The 21,508-nt window shown below is 41.5% G+C and overlaps 2 protein-coding genes across 2 annotated transcripts; one reads left to right on the top strand and one right to left on the bottom strand.

The window, feature by feature from the left end:
• Window positions 1–101: 101 nt before the first annotated feature.
• On the bottom strand, window positions 102–18,548 carry plekha8 (pleckstrin homology domain containing A8). The gene is made up of 13 exons (XM_086155067.1): window positions 18,419–18,548; window positions 17,901–18,017; window positions 17,650–17,805; window positions 17,457–17,578; window positions 16,627–16,785; window positions 16,478–16,518; window positions 16,102–16,229; window positions 14,791–15,121; window positions 13,766–13,851; window positions 12,863–12,921; window positions 2,017–2,218; window positions 1,875–1,936; window positions 102–1,483 (listed from the first exon to the last, which is right to left on the bottom strand). Exons 1-13 carry the CDS (start codon window positions 18,456–18,458, stop codon window positions 1,286–1,288), a joined length of 1,701 nt encoding a protein of 566 aa, XP_086011193.1. The 5' UTR covers window positions 18,459–18,548; the 3' UTR covers window positions 102–1,285.
• A 286-nt stretch (window positions 18,549–18,834) lies between these two features.
• fkbp14 (FKBP prolyl isomerase 14) lies at window positions 18,835–20,194 on the top strand. Its single transcript, XM_086155068.1, has 4 exons — window positions 18,835–19,139; window positions 19,318–19,469; window positions 19,549–19,676; window positions 19,756–20,194. The coding sequence occupies exons 1-4, from the start codon at window positions 18,943–18,945 to the stop codon at window positions 19,912–19,914; spliced, it is 636 nt and encodes a 211-aa protein (XP_086011194.1). The 5' UTR covers window positions 18,835–18,942; the 3' UTR covers window positions 19,915–20,194.
• Window positions 20,195–21,508: the final 1,314 nt, after the last annotated feature.

Raw genomic sequence — 21,508 nt, 5'->3', positions numbered from 1 at the left:
TACCGCACGGCCACAAACAAAGGGATGAAGAGCTATTTGAGCTCTGAGCCCCTGTTTACACAAAACCCACACGCTCAACCACAGCAGCGCACACACAGCAGTACAACTAAATTATATTTATTGAGTAAAAATCAAATAGCTTCTTATGTACATTCATAGAAAACAAATCAGAAAAAATGAGTAACGTTACAACAGCTGTTACCGGAGCCTCGACGCAGCAGGAGATCAGGTTTCTAAAGCTGCTGCACATCGCTATCTTATTACCCAATAACTTATTGGACACATTCCCGAAAGACACAAAAATATGTACAAAAAAGAAGAGAAATACTGCGTGGCGTCTCGGAAAGTGACGGGACGAAGCATCTTCGTCCCGCGGGTCAAACTGTGGTTCGGACGTGGGCCGACCACAGGCTGCCGCCGGAGAGCCGGCGCTTATTGGAAAAGTCGTTTGTATAAAGATTATTCATTTGGTTAGTCGACTCCAGGCTTTCGCCTACATTCACCTCCCGTCAGCATCAAACTGCGGATGTCAAGAATGCCCAAACGTACAAAAGCAGAATTAAAACGAAGCCGTGTCATTGAACGCAACACCATAAATACGCGTTAAGAAAATGCATGATATGCATAGGTTTGTGCAGAAGATCTCCAAATAAATATTTAGAAGTTTTTAAAACTTCAGAAGTAACACGATGATTCAGTGTGTGTGTGTGGGTGTGTGTGTGTGTGTGAGCTGCAGGAGCTACAGCCATTCATGAGTTTCCTTTTTGGTCCCGCTCGGTCATTTTCATGTGAAATTGAATATCCATGTGACCGTGTCTGTCCAATCAGAGCCGAGTCACGGCATCACAGGAATCCATTGGAATAAGAAAAGAAAAGAAGCCAGATTAGGATGAGAGGAGAAAAAAAGCCTGTTTGGAGAGCTACCCTGTAGTTCTGAGCCTGGAAATGCTTCCGCTAGACAAGAGTTGACAACGGATGCCAGGATGATCCAGGAAACCGCTGGAGTCCACCAGGCCGGGTCCTGACCCGGACCCCGTCCAGGGTCCGCTTTCTTAAACAAGACCCGGAACGACGTTGCCCCGTCGCCCCCTTTGGCCGGCAAAACGCAGGCGTTCATTCCTTCTTCCATCCTTGACCCTTTACAGTTGTGACTTGAGGAAACGGCAGAAAGACCCGGCGGCGTGCACGAGCAGCCATCGGCGGCCCGGCGCCTCCCCGCGGCAACGCCTCGGCCCGTCCGTGTCGGGCGCAACTCGGTCCTCCCTTCCTCTGACAGGCCGGGCTTTTACACCACCTCGTCCGACTCCAGGTCGTAGCGGTCGTAGAGGGCGTCCAGGACGGCCAGCTGCGTCTCCATGGCGGGCAGGTAGAGCCCCAGGTCGCGCCGCATGCCGCTCGCAAAGCCGCTCTTCAGCTCGTCGCCTTCCCGCGACACCAAGGCGGCCGTGAAGCTCTGGTAGGACGGGGCGGCTCTCAGCGCCAGCTGGTCCGACACAAAACAAGTTCATGAGGGGGACGAGAAGACACGGGAGGACTCTTGTATGTACACATATGTACATATATGTATGTATGCGTGTGTGTATAGATGTGTATTGGCGTAAGATAAAAAAAATATGTATATATGTATGAATGTGTGTATATGTATGTAGGTATAGGTCTGTACGTGTGTGTATGTATATATATGTATGTGTGAATATGTATGTATGTATGTAGTACGTATGTATATAATATATATATATATGTATGTGATTATGTAAGTATATAAATGTATGTGCATATATGTATGAATGTATGAATTTATGTGTGTACATATGTATGTACATATCTATGTATGTGTATATATATATATGTGTGTGTGTGTGTGAGACACTTACAGCAAACACACCCCGGACGACCCAGCCGTGGTACTGCCGAAGAGTCTTTCCATAGGCGTGGTCTGGGTGACAGAAACACACATGGTGAGAAAATCCACAAGTGTGTTATCAGTGTGTGTGTGTGTGTGTGTGTGTGACTCACTGAGGGCCCCCTGGATGTCTCGTTCTCCTGCATTGACCTCCGATAGAAACTCCTTCAGGAACTTCAGGCCTCGTCGGAGCCACATGAGAGCCTCGGTGGCCGAGTTTCGCACGTGAGCCACGTCGGTCTTCACCTCATGCAGCACGATGGACTGCAGGGTCGGGAAGCCGTCCGGGTCCGACATCAGCTTCTGGTGGATTTTCTGCAGGCCGGGACAGAACACCTTAGATCTTCTCAGAGAGCCTCACACAGTGACAGGTTAGGGATTATCTTCATCTTCATGGAATTTCACTTTTTCTTACAGATTGAAGGCTCTGTTATTGGCCTTTAAGGATAGTGTATGTGTGTGTGTGTGTGTGTGTGTGTGTGTGTGTGTGTGTGTGTGTGTGTAAGTAAGTATGTATGTATATATGTATGTATGTATGTATGTATGTGTGTGTATGTTTGTATATATGGAAGTATATGTGTGTATGTCTTTGTGTATGTACAGCATGCATGTATATGTATGTGTGTGTGTATCTATGTCTACAGTCAAGGCCAAAAGTTTTGAGAATGACACAACCTAAAAACCCTGAGGGAACAGACTTTGTGAAAATGTAATTCTCAAAACTTTTGGCCATGACTGTAAGTACTTATGTATGTGTATATATGTTTATATGTATGTATGTATGTAAAGGTGTCTGCATGTGTATGTATGAGATTATATTTCTATTTATATATGAATGTATGTGTATATAGGTAAGAATGTATGCGTATATATGTAAGAATGTATGTTTATAAAAATGTATGAATGTATGTACATATGTTCCTCTGTGTATGTAAATTGCTCCAAAAAATAAAGGGAACACTTAAAAAACACATCCTAGATCTAAATGAATGAAATATTCTTATGAAATACTTTGCTCTTTACACAGTTGAATGTGCTGACAACAAAATCACACCAAAATGATCCATGGAAATCAATTGTATCAACCCATGGAGGTCTGGATTAGGAATCACACTCCAAATTAAAGTGTAAAAACAAACTTTGATGTAATGTCCTTAAAACAAGTCAAAATGAATCTGTGTTGCTTCCTGAGTGGACACTATGATTTCACACAAGTGGGATTGACTTGGAGTTACATTGTGTTGCTCAAGTGTTCCCTTTATTTTTTGAGCAGTATATGTGTGTGCAATTGCGTTTGTATACATGTATGGATGTGCGTGCATATATGTATGTATGCATGCATGTGTGTATAAATGTGTGATTATGTAAGATTAAAAAAAAATTATATTTGTGTGTATGTGTGTATATGTATGAATGTATGTGCATGTATGTTTATTTATAGGTTAAGGAATGTGTATGTACCTATATGTATGTAAGTATATGTCTGTATGCATGTGTGTATGTATATCTATGTATGTGTGAATATGTATGTAAGTAGTACATTTGTATATTAATATATGTATATATAATATATATGACTATGTAAGTATATGTATGTATGTGCATATATGTATAAATGTATGTGCATATGTGTGTACATATACCATAATATATGTACGGTTGTTCATATGTATATATATTAATAAGTGTATAATAATAATAATAATAATAATACATACGATTTGTATAGCGCTTTTCACGGAACACAAAGACGCTTAATGTATGTGCCTATATTTATGAATGTGTGTACGTATGTTTATGTGCGTATGTATGTAGGTATGTGTGTATTTGTATCTATGTGTGTACATTAGTATGTGTATGTGTGTAAATGTATGCATGTGTGTATGTATATTTAAGTATGGATGTATAAATTATAATTGTGTTTTTATGTATGGATGTATATATGTGTGTGTGTGTATCTATCTGGATTTGTATACATATATGTATGTATATGTATGTATATATGTATATTTTCATATGCATATATTTGTACATAAATGATTAATTATGTATATATGTGTGTATATATATGTATTTATAAAAGTATATGTGTGTATGTGTATGTATGTTAATGTATGTGTGTGCATATATGTATAGTTATGCAAGAACATGAATCTATTTATATGTGTATACCTATATAAGTCTGTAAGTATATAAGTATGTAATGTTTATATTTATAATATTATGTGTATTTATATTTTTGTATATATGTATGTATATTTGTATATATGTATGTGTGTATATGTAGGCATGTATGTATGTATATATGTATGAAAATTTTTAATATATAAGTGAAAGTATGTATGTATAAATATGTGTATATGTATGTGTATGTATAATATGTATTATTTTTAATCATTATATATGTATATTTGTATGACTGTATATGTGTGTATTTGTGTATAGATATGAATATATGTATAATTATGTTTATATATGTATGCACATATTTGTGTATGTGTGTATATATGTATACATATATAATTTAGTTTGTGACTGTATGTATGTATACGTGTTCATGTTTGTATATGTTTATATGTAAGTATGTATATATAATTATCTATGTGTATGTATGTATATGTATGTAAGTAAACATATGTGTAAATGTATGTATATATGTATACTTATGTATGGGTATATATGTATGCATATGTATCTATAAATGTATAATTATGTATATATAGTTATGTATGCGTGAGTGTACATGTATGTATGTACATGTGCGTAGGTGAAAGTGTGTAATTTGTGTTTATATGTATGCATTTATATATATATGTATATCTGTATGTATGTATGTATGCATATGTGTATATGTATGTTTATAGTTGTGTGTAACAATGTATATGTGTATGTGCATGTTTGTATGCATATGTGTATATGTATGTATATATGTAAAGGTATGTATGTAGGTATATGTATCTACATATGTATAATTATGTATGTGTATATATAGGTACGTACGCATGAGTGTACATGTATACATGTACATGTGTGTATGTGAAAATATGTAATGTATGTTTATTTGCATGTATGTGCATGTGTATATGTATGTACGTATATACATGTATGTATGCATGTAAAAATGCAGAATGTATATGTGTATATGTATGTATGTACATATGTGTATCTATAAATGTATAATATACATGTGTAAGTATGTGTGTATAATATATGTGTATATGTATTTGTATGTATAATATGTATTATGTATGATTAAATGTCTATTTGTATGACTGTATATGTATGTATGTGTATATATTTATGAATATATGTATAATTCTGTATGTGAATATATGTATGTATGTATGTATGTATATGTGTTTATGTTTGTATAGGTATGTCTATAGGTATACTTATGTATGGTTATATATATGTATGCATATGTATCTATATATGTACAATTATGTATGAGTATATATAGATATGTATGCATGGGTGCTCATGTATGTACATGTGTATGTGAAAATGTGTACTGTGTCTTTATATGTAGGTATGTATATGTGTATAAGAATATGTATGCATGGATGTAAAAATGCAGTGTACATGTGTATATGTATGTAGCTATATGTGGTTATGTATGTATTTATCTATATTTATGTGTATGTATATGTATGTTTGTATTTGTAATTATATACATATGTGTATGTAAATATGTATAATATGTGTGTCTAAGTATGTATGTGCCTATTTGTGCGTACATATATGTATATTTGAATGTATGAATGCATGTGTCCATGTATGAATGTATGTATATCTTTGTGTATATTTTTGTTTATACTTGTATGTAAGAATGTATATGTGTATATGCATGTATGTATATATATGTATGTATATATGTATAATCATGAATGTGTATATAGGCATGTATGCATAAGTGTACGTGTATGTATGTATGTATGTATGTGAATTTGTGTAATGTGTGTTTATATGTAAGTATTTATTTATGTATATGTATATATACATGTATCTATGCATGTAAAAATGCATAATGTGTATATATATGCATTTACATGTATGTAAAAATATATAATGTATATGTGTTTATGTATGTATTTATCTATATTTATGTGAATATATATGTATGTGTATATTTGAATGTATATACATATATGTATGAAAAAATGTATAATATAGGTGTATAAGTATGTATGTGTCTATATATGTATATATACGTATAATTGTATGTATGCATATGTGTATATGTATGCATTTATATATAATTATGTAGGTGTAAATGGGTATGATTGTATATCTATGTGTATATGTATGTGTATACCTGTATGGATGTAAGAATGTATATGTGTACATGCTTGTATGTATGCATATGTTGTTGATATGTATGTATATAGGTCTACTAATGTATGTGTATATTTCTATGTTTACGTATGTATGTATGTATGTATGTATAGGGGTACATGTATATTGGTCAATGTTTGTGTGTTAGATAAATGTTTGTTTACAAGTATGAATGTATATGTGGATATGTATGTTTCTGATTGTAAATGTGTGTAAATACGTACATAATTATTACATTATGTATAATTATGTATATGTATACATCGGTATATATGCATGACTGTACATGTATGTATGTATATTTGTTTATGTAAGAATGCATAATGAATATGTGTATATGTATGTATGCATACATTTATAAATATAATTCTGTTTGTATGTATATGTGTATATGTATGTGTATATATGTGTGGAGAGATGTTTAATCTATACTAATGGATGGATGTCTTTATGTATAATGTATGTTTATATGTATGTATGTATGTATGAGTGTATGAATATGTGTATATGTATGCATATATATGTATGATTATGTATGTGTAGATATATCTAAAAATGTAAAATGTACATATGTACATTGCTATATGTATCTATATGTATTATAAATATATAATTATGTATGTGTATATGTATGTATGAAAAATCGTATGATGCATATGTGTATATGGCTCTATATGTGTATATGTGAGTATATGTACTCGTTTGGGTGTATATTTGTAAAAATTAATTATGTATACGTATATATGTATAAATCTGTAAATGAATATATATGTATGTATGTGTATATTGTTTGTATGTATGTACGTATATGTGTATATCATATGTATGTATGCATATGAGTATATGTATGTATATATGTAAACTTTTATATTAATGTGTATATACATGTATGTATGTGCCTTTATATATGTATAATTATGTATGTATATATATATGTATGTAGAAATGCTTAATGTATATGTGTATATGTATATATGTAATCATTTATCTTTATATATGTATGTTTCTATGTCTGTATATGTATGTATGCATATGTGAAAATGTATGAATATATTGAAAATTTTGTGTGTGTGTTTGTATACATATATATATACATATACATATATGCATGTATATGTGCATATGTATGCATGATTTTGTATGTGTGTATATTTATGAATATATGTGTAATTCATTCGGTATATGTATATGTATGTATGTCTGTAAAAATGTATGAGTAAATTAATGTACGTATGCATAGTTGTATATCTATGTATGTACATGTGTTTGTATAAAAATGTATGTATGTATGTATATGCGTACATGTATGTGTATATTTATGTGTGTACATGTATGAAAATGTACGTTTAGGTTATTGTTTAAGACAAAGAATAAGAACAACTTTATTTATCCCAAAGGAAATTGTTGTGTCAGAGTTACAAGAAAAACATAACAATAATAAATAATAGTAGAAAATTGTGTGAACAGTAAAAAAAAAAAAAAAAGGGGGGAATAAGAAATACAAGTGAAGACCATAAAGTGTCTTAAGGTCTTTAAGGTCTTAAGTACCAAGTGAAAGATAAAAAATGCACAAGAGTCTGAAAAAATATTGCACATGTAGCTGTTATGAAATGAAATATTGCAGCTATGAATATATATACAGATAAATTATTACAATTTACAGTAGGTGGTTGAGATTTTTTTTTGTAAGGTTTAAGATTTTGAGATTCCCTGCGGCTGAAGGCAGAGGAATTAAAAAGTCTGACAACCTCAGGTAGGAAAGACCTCCTGTGGTGTTCAGTGGAGCTCCTCCGGGAGCAATGTATGTGTGTATGTGTATGTCTATATGTATGTTTGCATATGTATGTGCGTATGTAAAAATGTGTAATGTATGTGTATATGTATGTATATATGTGTAATTATGTATGTGTTAAGATATATGTATATATGAATAATTGTATGTATGTGTGTGAATTTTTTTGTTTAGATGTATCACTATGTATATATATACATACATATATATGTAAAATTATGTATGTGCACATATGTATGTATATGTATGTATAAAGGTATAATTATGTAACTGTAAATGTATGTGTGTGTTGTATATCCTTATGTGTGTATATATATATGTGTGTATGCGCTTCTATATATGTATAATTATGTATGTGTATAAAACATTTTTATATACTGATGTATGTATGCATAAGTGTACATATATGTATGTATGTAGATATGTATGTATGTAATGTATGTAAAATTGTATATGTGTATAAATATGGATGTATGTACGTGTTGTTTATATGTATATTTGTATGTCTATATATGTATGTATGCATATGTGTATATGTGTGATTATACATGTATATGTGTATGTAATAATGTATATGTGTAAATGTTTATATGTATGCATATGTGTATATGTATGTACATATGCATACTTTGGTTTGGGTATATATGTATGTATGTGTGTATATGTATGTGCATGTATCTATATATGTATAAGTATGTATGTGTTAATATATGTATTTAAACATATACATGTATATATGTAAAAATGCATAATGTATATGTATATATGTATTTGGATGTATGTTCACGTTTGTATGTATGCATTTGTATATATGTATTATGTACATATATATGTATATGTAATTATATATGTTTGTATATGTATGCATGTTAAAATGTATTATGTATGTTTATATGTAAGTATATATGTATATATGCATTATTATAAGTGTACATATGTATTTAAAAAATTTATCAGCAATATGTGTATAGGTCTCTATGCTCTATGTGTATGTCTCTATGTGTAAATGTATAGTTATGTATGTTTGTATGTATGTACGTATATGTATGTCTGTATTTGTGTATTTCAAAATGTAAAAGTATGTGTGTGTATATCTCTATATTTGTATATATGTATGTAAGTATATTTGTTTATGTATGTATGTATGTGTGTGTATATGTATGTGAGTAGATATATGTAAAAATGTATGCATGACTGTTTCTGCAAATGTATATCTGTATATGTAATCATATGTGTACATGCATGTATAAATGTATATTTAAGTATGTTTACATATGTATGTAAAAGTGTATCATGTGTATATGTATAATGATGTAAGTGTATATATGTATATGTATGTATTTAAAAATCTAAAATGTAAACGTCTCTGTGTGTATATGTATGGTTACATGTATAATAATGTATGTGTATATATGTATGTATGTATATGTATGTATGTAAGTGTGTGTACATATATGAAAATGTTTATGTTTATATTTTTGTATGAATGTATATTTATGCGTATATATGTCTATGTATATATAATTATGTATGTATACATATGTATATGCAAATATGTGTGTACATGCATATACATGTATGTACATAAAAATGTATATGTGTATATGTATGTATGTATGTATATATCCTTGCTCCATCCACGCCCCTCCCCTACACCCCCAAAATCCCTGTGGCAAGGTGAAGTGGCGGCAGGCGCAGGCCGAGAATATGGCTAGGAGTGTCTAGCCCAACCTCGCAGTGAGGCCAGGCACCCCATCAGTGGGCTGATGGTCTTAGTGTTGCCAGACGGGGCGGCGCACCACCTCGGCAGCTTTCACTGCATCGGAGCAGCTCCTCACTGCTCACCCCTGACAAGAAAGGACCTGGAAAGGGTGGGAAAAATCGTCTGTTCCTCCTAACTCTGGATGGGTGGCCGCACCCATCCGACCATCCCTTACTGTGGCCAAAAAAGAATATACATCTGCACATCGCCACCTGGAATGTTTGCACTTTTCTGGACATCATAGAACCGACCAAAAGGCCTCACCGAGGAACTGCTCTTGTAGTCCTTGAGCTTGTGCGATACAACATTGACATGGCGGCGCTTAGTGAGACCAGGATACACGGTGAGGATTCCCTGACAGAGGCGAGAGCAGGCTTCACCTTCCTTTAGAAAGTGCTTCCGGAAGGTGAGCATCGCGTCCAAGGAGTGAAGATCCAACTGCTGTAGCAAATCTCAGAGTCCCATATAGCAGGGGTGTCAAACATACGGCCTGCAAGGAGGTTCAATCAGGCCCACAGCATCATTTGAAAGTGAAAAAAATGCATAAAAGACAAGAATTTAATTTTTTTAATGACGTGCAATTCAAGAATCTTCCACTAGGGGGCGCACTATTTGGTCAGAGTAGAAGACAAGATCACGGAGACGGACCAATCAGCAGACCTTATCAATGCGCCATCTGCTGCTTGTTAAAACGTTATTTCTGCCCTGTTCTCTACTTCCCTGCTACTCCCTCATTAGACAAAATGTCGTTATCAAAACAGAGAAAAGTAGATAAAGAGTGTAGAATTTTCAAAGAAAAACGGACTACGTCCTATTTATTTACGGAGACGCACGGAAAACCTTTGTGCTCGGTGTGTTTGCAACAAGTTTCGTTATTTAAGGAATATAATATTTGGCGCCACTACGAGACTCATTACAGCGAAAGGACAACTTCCAATAGCTTGCAAGGAAAACTGAGAAGAGATAAGATCAAGGAATTGCTGGCTGGTCTGAGGAAACAGCGTCCACTTTCACCCAGAGCCCAGAAATCAGTGAAGCAGCGGTAAAAGCCAGCTAGCTAATTGCTAGTGAAAATGTGCAATTTAATGTTAGTCACCAGCTTCACTACAAAAGAGTATGGTGGAATTCTACTGTTCATGAAACTGCATACATTTTCAGTATGTATTGCATGTTTACATGGATGAAGTTTACACATTTACAGGTGAATACTTCAATCCTTACACATTTAATAGCACTCTTTTTAGTTTGAAAGGTGTAGGCAGGGATTCAATTTAGATTTTATATGCACATGTGGAAATGGTTTAAAAATACCTTTCTTTATAAGTCTCATTTAATCTTACAGTGCATTACTATATTTTTCAATACCAATTACTTGTTAAAGTTTTGTGCCTTTGTACGATCAGTGGGATCACATGATCACATGATTGCAATGCAAACATGTGAATGATAGAAGTAAATGGCACTTTTGTCGAAGGAAATATGAGGTGTTTCATGAAACGTTTTGTAAAAGGATTATCATCATTAAATTCCAAGATGTTCCTAATGTCCTTGTACTTCTTTACGGCAAAACAGAGGACAGACATGATATTTTGGTTATTTATTGTTGAGTATGCTATCATTTTAATGGTCCGGCCCTCTTGACATCTACCTAGGCTGCATGTGGCCGCCATGAGAAATGAGTTTGACACCCCTGGCCTTTAGGCATCAGCGAGCAGCTCATGACGTGGTGTATTCCTCTAGCCAAGAAACTCTTTGCCACTCTCATTTGGGCCTATGCACCAACCCTGGATGCAGAGATCAGTGTAAAAGAAGATTTCTACAGAAATCTTGAAACAGTCATGCAGAAAATCCCAGCCACAAACTCCTACTTATGGGCAACTTCAATCCCAGAGTGGGTGCCAAACATCTCATCAGGAATAAGGTCACTGGACAGCATGGTGTAGGAGAAGTGAACAGCAATGGGCACCGACTACTGTGCCTCTGCAGAACGCCAGCCTCTTGTCACAAACACCATCTTCCAGATGAAAAAATGCCTCCAAACCACGTGGCAACATCCCAGATCCAAACACCGGCATCTTCTGGACTATATCATTGTTTACCAAAGACAATGTTGAGGTGAAGCGAGAGTGTGTCCTGGCACCAGTGCTCTTCAACCTCCTCTCAGCAATCGCCCGACTGTTCCACCACGCCCTGCAGTACAAGGATGGTGTCGACCTGGAGAACCGCCTCGACGGCAGCCTCCAAAACATCCGACGGCTTCAGGCTCACACAGAGACATCCACCTGCCGGGTCCAGGAGCTCCAGATTGCAGATGACTGTGCTGTCCTGGCACACAGCTCACAATCTATACAGCTCCCTCTGGACACCATCTCAGCCCTAGACCAATCTTTCGATCTCCAAGTCGACACCAAGAAAACTGAGGTCATGGCTCAACTCTGCCCCAGATCCCCCTCGCCCGCTAGCTTCCATATCAATGGAGTCCACTCAGCCTCGTCCACCAGTTCACCTACCTGGGCTCCACACTCTCCACCGACTCTTCTCTTGACTATGAAATACTACCGGATCAACAAATCCTCATCAGTCTTTGAGCGCCTCGGAAAATAAGTTTTTGACGACAAAAACCTGAAAATCAGCACCAAAATGGCAGCTTACAACGCAATCTGTGTCTCCACCTTACTTTATGCTTTAAGGCGCTGCAGGGACTTTACAAAAGAACTCCTGAGGCTCTGTAACATCAACCCTGGCCACCTCGAGGCGCTTGCACTTCACAGACCAACCCGGGGAGCTACCTGCAACTAACCAACTAACAAATCAACAATATCTTCATTCAAGGAGGACCACAAGATGTGCACGACACCAGCAGGCAGACCCAACATCAGGACATTCCTGATCCATCTGTGGACGAGTGTGCGGCTCCACAGTGGCATCAACGTGGCAAGTGTCACAATGGGCAGCCAAGAAAGTGAGTGTGTGTGTGTGTGTGCGTTCATGCATGCATGTTGGAGGGTCTCTTTGCAGAACACACACCCTAAACATGGTTGACTGAGGAGTGAGCTGGATGTCCACTTACCTTGATATTTCCAACAAAATCCATTTTAACCGGTGCGAACACAGTGGAGCCCAGTTTGTCTGAGGAGAGAAACACCTCCAGTCATTGTTTGCTCCTCAAGACGGACACCAACTCAGCTTCAGACTGCGGCGGCGGTCGGTAGCAGAAGGTGGAAAAAAGAGGCAGCTGCCTCTGAGAGGCCAGACCCGTTTATTACGCCTTGGAAAGATGGAAATGATAAAGGACACACACACTCGCACACACACACACCAGCCTTTGGTTTCATCAGCCTTTTCATCTCTGCAGCGACGACACGAGGGGCGGCTGGTATTAGCGTGGACGGCGTGCGAGCGCGGCTGCTTCCAGCTCAGGTAGAAGCGGTTTCTGGATGATCGTCATCAGAAACTAACCTTTACCTGGCAGCGGGTCGAACTGCAGCGGGTTGAACTGCTCGGTTTAGCTCAGACACTTTGCCAACGTTAGTCACTAAACAGTATTTTGAAGGGCCGAGACAGACTGTGGATCTGGTCGTCCTGCAGTAAAACCTTTTAAAGCAACCAGGGCTTTTCAGCTGAAGCTACAGAGATATTTAACACGTCTTTGCTAATTTAGCGTTGTGTCGACTTCAAAACAGGATGTAGGATCCTGCAAAAATCCAGAGGCGAATCTGTAGCGGCACGCACGCCATCACGGCTCGTGCAGAAGCCTCGTCACCAGAGCTTGAAGAAGCGTTTCAAAACAAGAGACACGGGCAGAGGAGGACAAGTGTGCAGGAATGAAAGGAAGAAAACAAATAAACACCAGGCGGAAGGTGCAAAGATGAAGTTGAAGAGGTATTTTATGTTTTCCTAATTGAGGTGAATGAGGAAAGGCATGAGGACAGAGCGGACGGAGGCGAGGAGAGGTGGAAACCCACTGGCCTACCTAATACAGGCACTATTGCATAGCATGAGTCCAAAAACTCTTGTGTGGGGATACCATTGTCGTCGTCCAGTCTTAAATCACTAAATCTAAAAACAAAATAAAAGGAAGAAAACGTGAAACAGATGCAAACAGGAGAATGCAGCATATTAGATCAGGGTGGTCTTCAAGTTTTATTGAGTCAAAGCAAACCAACAAACAGAAAGGAGCAGCGAGGGAGGGGAGGAGGATACAGCCAGAGATGGTCCACGCCAGGTGTCATGCAGCTCTGGGCCTGGAGACCCCGAGACCGTCCCTTTCTGAACCGGCTCAACCGGGCGCCCGTCTTTGGTCGCTCTAAACAAATGTCGGGTCGGGTCCCCTCATCCCGCCCGGATGCGGTCCTGACCGATCCCGGGCCGCGGGGTTCCCGGCCTCTAGGCCGAGCTACGGATGATACTTATCATCCTGCATTTCTGGGATTCATGGAATTTTGCGTCACGGAAAAGGAAAACCAATTTTAAAAGGAGGGGAAAAATTCAACGCCCGCGAATAAATCTCAGATGTGGTTTTGAGGATCGCAGACTAAACGTATAAGGAGAAAATCTCCTGATTTTCCATGACTTGAAAATACATTTCCAGGGTTTCTCCAGGACTTGCGGGAACTCTGCACTAGTTTTGTTCAGAAACACTCTAAAGAAAATTAACAAAACAAACCACTTCCAACATACAGAGTGAAAGGTTGACAAAAAAAAGGAGCTTTACAAACCCAAATATGGGACGGGAGCCTCTCGGTGACATGTGACCAAGAGAGAACACACGGATAGAAAACACTCATCATCACACTTGGATGTGCTCGTACCTTGGAGCAGCACAGGCTTCCTACTGTGCAACATGGTTACAGCTCGTAATTCACAGAGTTAAAGTACCATACATGATGTGCCTCTGAGGCACAGGAACTACATTTACCATCCAATACTTTAGGTCCGATGCCGGCAGCACGGAGGAGGTCCTAAAGGATGTGACCCTCCTGAGTAGCGCTGTCATACCTGTGGCTCATCGTGCTGAAGAAGGTTTCCACCTGCTCGCCGTCCTCCGGCTCCGCCGAATCCCTGAATATCTCCTCTTGGCCCTGAGGTTCTTCTGGGTCCGGAGCGGCTTCCTGCTGGCTCTCGGGCTGGACGCCGTCCACCTCATTGTTCTCCTGCTCTTGGCTTTGGTCCTCGCGTTGCTCCTGGGCTTCTGCGGCCTCCTGTGTCACGCTGGCCTGGCTGGCCTGGCTGGCCTGGCTGGCCTCCGGGGCCTCGGCGGCGGAGGTGTTCTGGGTCACGTCTGGAGACGGATCCTCGGGCTCCTCCTGGGCTGAGCCGCTGCCGTTAGCTGCCATCAAAGAAGCAGAGAGAGGAATGACTTTCCTTGAGCGGCGATAGATGACCAAACCACGCCGACCTCCATGGGCCAAAGGTCTCCCGGCAGACCGGAGGTCAGCGCTGGGGGTGTGAGAGCAGCGCTGGCTTCAGGTGGGACCGAACCCCAGTAAGAACCAAGGTTTCCCAACGCTTCCCGCCCAGCCGGAGGAGAAGATGAGGGCGACCACACTTGGTCTGTAACTGAGCTCCGTGTATCTGCCAGGCTTGGCAGCGCAGGTGTCATGGTGACAACATCCTCGGTCACGTATTATCATCAGTTGAGGCGAGACTCGCTTCACACCGCCCATCTTCTTTCTATGAACTTATCAAACGCAAACAAAAGTACAAGACGCGCCGTCTCGAGGACGATGAACTGACTGATTTTGACGTGTTTTCAAAGAGATAAGGTGGAGAGAACATTGTGTTTGGACATTAATGTTCGAATGTTGTGGTGGAAATGTAGGAAAACAGATGTGGAACTGATGTCAGCAAGTGTCCAAATCTACATTTCACTGGATAAACGTCCGAAAGCCTTGGCATTCAGGAGGAGATGCAGATACAGTGAGGTTTTCAGAACTTTCTCCGGTAAAATGTTTATCAGGACCTTTGAACGCCAGTTAACATGTCAGTCACAGTCACTGAGAGCAAACTCTCTGTAGAATAACCCGCATTTCGAAGCTCTAAACATGTGACAACCTATTTCCCTACACGATTAACCGGGTTAAGAACCGCTGGACTTGTTAAAACATAAACAGCTGCATCTGCAGCCACGTGTCGGCCGACTTTCTGACAGGAACAAGAAAATGTAAATGGGAATCCATCACTGTCTGCACGCCGGGAGGCAACAATCCCCCATCAACTCAGGTGACGCACATGAGGACGCATCCCTCCTTTACGGGAAGCGATCACGCTCTTCTGTGCATGTGAAGCGGTGTCAGGAACCAGACTGACCTGACGGGCCTGCAGAGGAGGGATCCGGGTCCGGTCCATCTGGTTCATCTGGTCCCTCTGCTTCAGACTCGCGGCTCTGGCTGTCGTGCACGATCTCCTCCGCTGTGGTTTCAGATGAATCCTGCCATCTGGAACAGGAAATATATCCAAGATGTCTCGGGTGACGGATGGGCGAGTGTGCATGGCGGCACCTCTAAATATCGCACATGACCTCGCCAGAGGGGAATTGTGAACATTGCATTCCTAACCGATTCACCAGGACTGAAAGCGTGAATGTGTCTGACCCCACGGAGTCCTAATAGAGCTCTAAAAGGAGTCCGTGATAAACAGCGAGATAAACAGAGACATTTCTGTAGTGACAGCAAGATCAACCTACTTTTCTCCAAGATTCTGATTTAACTGATTGATGGGCTTAACCTGCGGGGGTGGAAAGATAGCAGGGGATTACTTAGAAGAACAGTCCCAGGCTGGACGCACCACAGGACAAACATTTCCATCACAATGGTGTCGGAGAGATACCATTACCTTCTGAGGTTTAATGGCGGCGACCGGAGGAGAGCCCGGCGGGCTTTGCGTCGCCGCGTCCGTGGCGAAGGTCCGATTCGCTATTTGCATGCATTCCTCTAAGGTCTTCAGGAAGGTGGTGCACGTGGACTTCACCATGTTTCCGGTGTCTAGGCCTGTCTGAGAAGGGCACACGCGACTCTTTTCATCTGCTGCTTGAGTCTTGAGATAAATTTGATTTGCTGGCGGACAGTAAATGTCAGAGCGGCATTTTCCAGTTCTGATGAGGTTCTCACACACAAAACAAGTTGCCCAGATGCTAGCTTAGCATCCGCCTTGACCAATCACTGACTTAAATCAAATCACGTAGTTAATGCTAATGAAGCTTTTACGTGATACTTTCACCCCATTCTTACTTTGCTGTTCAAATTCTCCATCTCAGAAAAGCAGATTCTTTTAAAAGGACAAAAATGATTGTACTTTTTAAAGTTTTAAAGTTATTTATCTCCAACATCCCCATGAGATTGATGCCAACACCAATGGTTTAGCTCTCACACCGGGGCGTAGCAGTGACACGATTGTGGGAGGCGAGGTTTTAGTCGTCGTTTGTCATTTGAAAATGGAATCCAATCAATCCAAATTTGGGCAAAAAATGAATAAAAATGTGCCGTGTGATGCTTTGTCTGGCCTTTCAACCACGACTGTCAGCCTCACACTCTGGTGGCTCCCAACACTTATTGGGGTCAGATGTGTCAATTTGAAGATCTGGGAAAAGCTCGGGGAGGAGCTCGAGGTACGCCGTCAACGGCGGCCTCTCCCGTTTCACGGACTCGCCCGAAACCCGACCTTACCTCGGCGGCGTCTGCCAGATCGTCGTCGTCCTTGATTCTGTTTACTTGCCGCAGGAGAAGGTCGCAATACAATCTCAGCTCTGACATCTTGGTCCTCAGCGCCTCTGTGTTCTCCTGGAGCTCTGCAACGGACGAGCAATGACGCCGCAAGTCGGGAAGCGGCGGAGCGGCGGTGCCGCCGAATTCGACTTACCCTTCTCTCGCTTTGTCCGGTTGTCGGTAAGGCAGGCTTTGGCCGTCCCCAGGGCCACCAGCCATTTCTGTCTCTCTGCGGCGTTGATGGCTCGGAGGTAGAAGTACTGCTCTCCGGGTATGGTCAGGTCCACCCGGGTCGTGTCAGAGGAATGCACTGAAAGCAGGGGCGACGGGTCGGTTAGTCTCGTCAAGCTTTGTCCTCTAACCCCACGCAGGAGCGGCGGACAGGATCGGCTGCTCTGCACCGACCTTGGATTTCACAGACGGAAATTTTAATGCTGCCCTTGCACCCTTTCCAGGCATCCTCTTGAGAGTCATAGTAAGACAGAGTTCCTCCGTCCAGCACAAACCAGCGCGGCTGCCACCCTGAAATGACATTTCAAAATGTCAGGCATTTCTCAACGCCTTTACAAGACCAGGAATTAGTCGGTCGCAATACATTGGTGCCGTGGGCGGCAGTCCAGCCTTGCGCTACGGTTAGCAAGAATTTAAACTGTTGTGGAATCTGATTAAAATGACAGATGGCAGGAACTCGCTTGCGTGGCCAGAATTAGCCATCGTCAGGCGTTCACGACTCGGGACCGAGTCCGATTTGCGTGACGTTCCCGGGCCGCCGTGAAATAAGACGCCGGGATTTGCATCGGAGCCGCTCTTAGCTAACGTTAGCTTAGCCGCTCCCGAGCAACGATGCCCCGAAAAACAAGCACGCTACAAAAGCTAGCAGGCTGCCGTCACCACGTGAGCTGTGACAAAGGCGAATAACTCACCGCTGATGTAATTCGTCCACTTATATAAAATTCCCTCCATGGTTTAAGTAAGTCTTTTCGCCATTCATTACTTGTTTATGATGGCAAGATCGGGAGCACAGCTGACTCCGGCGACTCCATCGGTCCCACGAACGATATCTCCGGAGTAGCGTGAGCGGCTCAGACCGGGTCGGACCTACGCAAGGAAAAGTGCGTAAACTTTTTCGGGAATCCGAGCTCTTTGGAGTTTCTCACGCAGCGGCTCGGGCTTTACGTGCGGCGACGGTGGACGACTGTGATCGACGGCACGTCGAAGCACCAATGAGGTGAGAGAATAGAGACATTAGGGCGGGACTTGAGCCGATGTAGCCAATCAGAGGAGGGGGAGGGCGGACCGCTCCACTGCGGTTGCGCTCATTGCTGAGGCTGCCTGCCACGTAGATGCCAAATGTGGCATGTGTTGATGTCAAAGCCTTCTTTAGAAAATGCTTTAGCTATTCTCTTCTTTAGTTTTGCACAGAGGAAACGAGCGAGTGTATTTCAAAATGATCCTTTTTTCTATTTATTCAATCGTTTCCTCGCTCTTCGTTTTCACCAATGGAGGCAAACTGCCTGAGCCAGAAGTCAAAGTAGAAGTTCTGCACAAACCCCTCATCTGCTACCGCAAGTCCAAGTACGGAGACATGCTTCTTGTCCATTACAAGGGATTCCTGGAGAGCGACGGCACGTTGTTTCATTCCAGGTAAAACATTTTTTTCCTGCACAACCGTTGTGAAACTTGGCTGGACACAATAAGTTCAACTGTATTCCAGTTGAACCCACCCTTTCTCAGCTTCTCAGCTTCTCAGCTTCTGGGGCATCTTTGGCTCTGCGCTGCTGCGGGATGCTTTCGTCATGAGTGACTTTGTCTTTTTTTGCAGCCGAGAACAAGGGGATACAAATCCTGTGTGGTTCACGCTGGGGATCCGAGAGGTGATCAAGGGCTGGGACAAGGGTCTGCAGAATATGTGCTCGGGAGAACGTAGGAAACTCACCATCCCCCCGAGTCTGGCTTATGGGAAGGAGGGCAAAGGTAATTTTCCTCGTGCGTCGAACTATTCGAGGGTTTTGGTCCCTGCGAGCCGTCGCATCCATCGCCCGTGTGTTCACAGGCAAGATCCCCCCGGGAAGCACCCTCGTGTTTGACATCGAGCTCATCGACATCCGGAACGGTCCCAGATCCCACGAGTCCTTCCGGGAGATGGATCTCAACGATGACTGGAAGCTCTCCAGGGAGGAGGTGTGTCACCGTCCGGCTTCCCCTCGTCAGAACGGCTCGGTGCCGCTGACGTGCCATTAACGTTTCTCGTGCGCCGCAGGTGAAGGAGTACTTGAAGAAGGAATTCCAGAAACACGGGTACTCGCCGAATGACACGCACCACGAGGTGATGGTGGAAGACATCTTTAAAAATGAGGACGAAGACAAAGATGGTTTCATATCAACCAGGGAATTCACCTATCAACACGACGAACTGTAAAGGACGATTTCCCCCCCGTTCTCGACCCTTCATCACACGTTTGCGCGAAAACTTGTGACGTATTCCCTGGTCATTGTTACATTTCAAACCTGTTACTTCCGATTTACGCTGACTTCTGTGCCTCCATGTCATGAAATCTAAAATGCGTCATGCAGTATTTATATCTCCATGCACTGATAGAGCCGTCGCAGTTTTATTTAAAACACCGTATTTGGAAGATTCTGTTCCGGCCGAATCGGTGACATCTGATTTGGTTTTATTAAAAAACACAAAAAACAATCGTTTGAGACGGACTTTTCTGTGCACCCGAGCTCAGTGTTGTGAAAATGAGATGGTGCACTTGTTTAGACGGTCCACCAGCTGGCAGTATTGCACCAGGCTGAGCGGTCCAGAGCAGCCGCCGCCTCTCAGAGGACCAGAAGAAGAGCACCATCACGTCCGCAAGGAAATCCTGGCGAGCCAGCCATGAGGAAAGTGCCGTGCGTTCTTCCCATGAGCTTCAGCGATGAACAGCTTAATACGGCCAAATGTCCATTCTGCACGGATTGCTAAATGTAATCCGTTTCCTCCGTGTTTCACACTTGATGAATAGCTGGTGTCTGTCGGTCTCCGGAGAGCGTCGGAAGCCCAACGCTCCATAAAACACAACCAATTTCACCCGAATCGGAGATATTTTTGAGTGCGCTTGACATTTTTGAGGGGAAAAAACCTCCTCGCCTGCTTTGACCTTTAGACTTGGACACTTATCAGTGCGAGCGCAGAGAGCAGCCCTCTGCTTTTACAAGATACGGACCCGCTCCAACATCGCCGGCCCGCTTCTCACGACCCGAGAACGCCGGCTTTGCATATAAAGATTAACCGATGAAGCGCGGCAATGGGCAATGAGCGTGTCGTGCACGCAGACGCGCACGCATCTCCGCAGGAGACACTGAAGGGTTTCAAAGATGAAAGAAGATTGAAACGTGGTATATCTGTCAGCCTCGCCCTCTGCATTATTTACAAGGCTCAAATCAAAGTTTGTCAGGCTTCTGGAGCAGCGTGGAGTGAAACATCTGAACGTCCGTCCGCAGCCGCCGCCCGGACAAACGACGACAACCTTTGCACGCCGGTCCCGTCTCCGTAAAGGTCGCGGACGCCTGAATGCCAACGCAATCAGGGCGGATCTCAGCAGATCATTGAACAAGGAAGTCAGGAAGTGCACAGCAGCGCCTCTTGCATTATTATCCTTTCATTTAGGAGAGGAAGTTATATAAAAAAATGACTGTTGCGTAATTGTCCTGTTGACGGTTTAACCTGAATACTCCAGAACCGTTAAGGACGCAAGAAAGAATCTGTGTATTCAGAGCCGTCCCTCCGGTTTAAACACACCGGGTGCTGAAAATGCACCCCAGGTGTCAGAGGTGAAAGAAGTGACCGGGTGGTGGAAAGTGTTCATTCTGCAATTAGCATGTGTGTTACCACCTTCGATGGAAATGCTCCTCCGCAGGATGCCGTCATACCGTCTGTTGGATTTGGGAGTTTAATCCACGAACGCCGCACAAAATAAAGCCCGTCAGGGAGATGCATGAGGGGGCAACGCCGCTGGGGTTTCCTC

Source organism: Fistularia commersonii, chromosome 11 (assembly GCF_037954325.1).
Source record: "Fistularia commersonii isolate RoL2024-O1a breed Wild chromosome 11, RoL_Fcom_v1.0, whole genome shotgun sequence".
NCBI classification, from domain to species: Eukaryota; Metazoa; Chordata; class Actinopteri; order Syngnathiformes; family Fistulariidae; genus Fistularia; species Fistularia commersonii.
The sequence above is the reverse complement of the archived record's forward strand: the minus strand, read 5'-3'. Positions and strand labels throughout refer to the sequence as shown.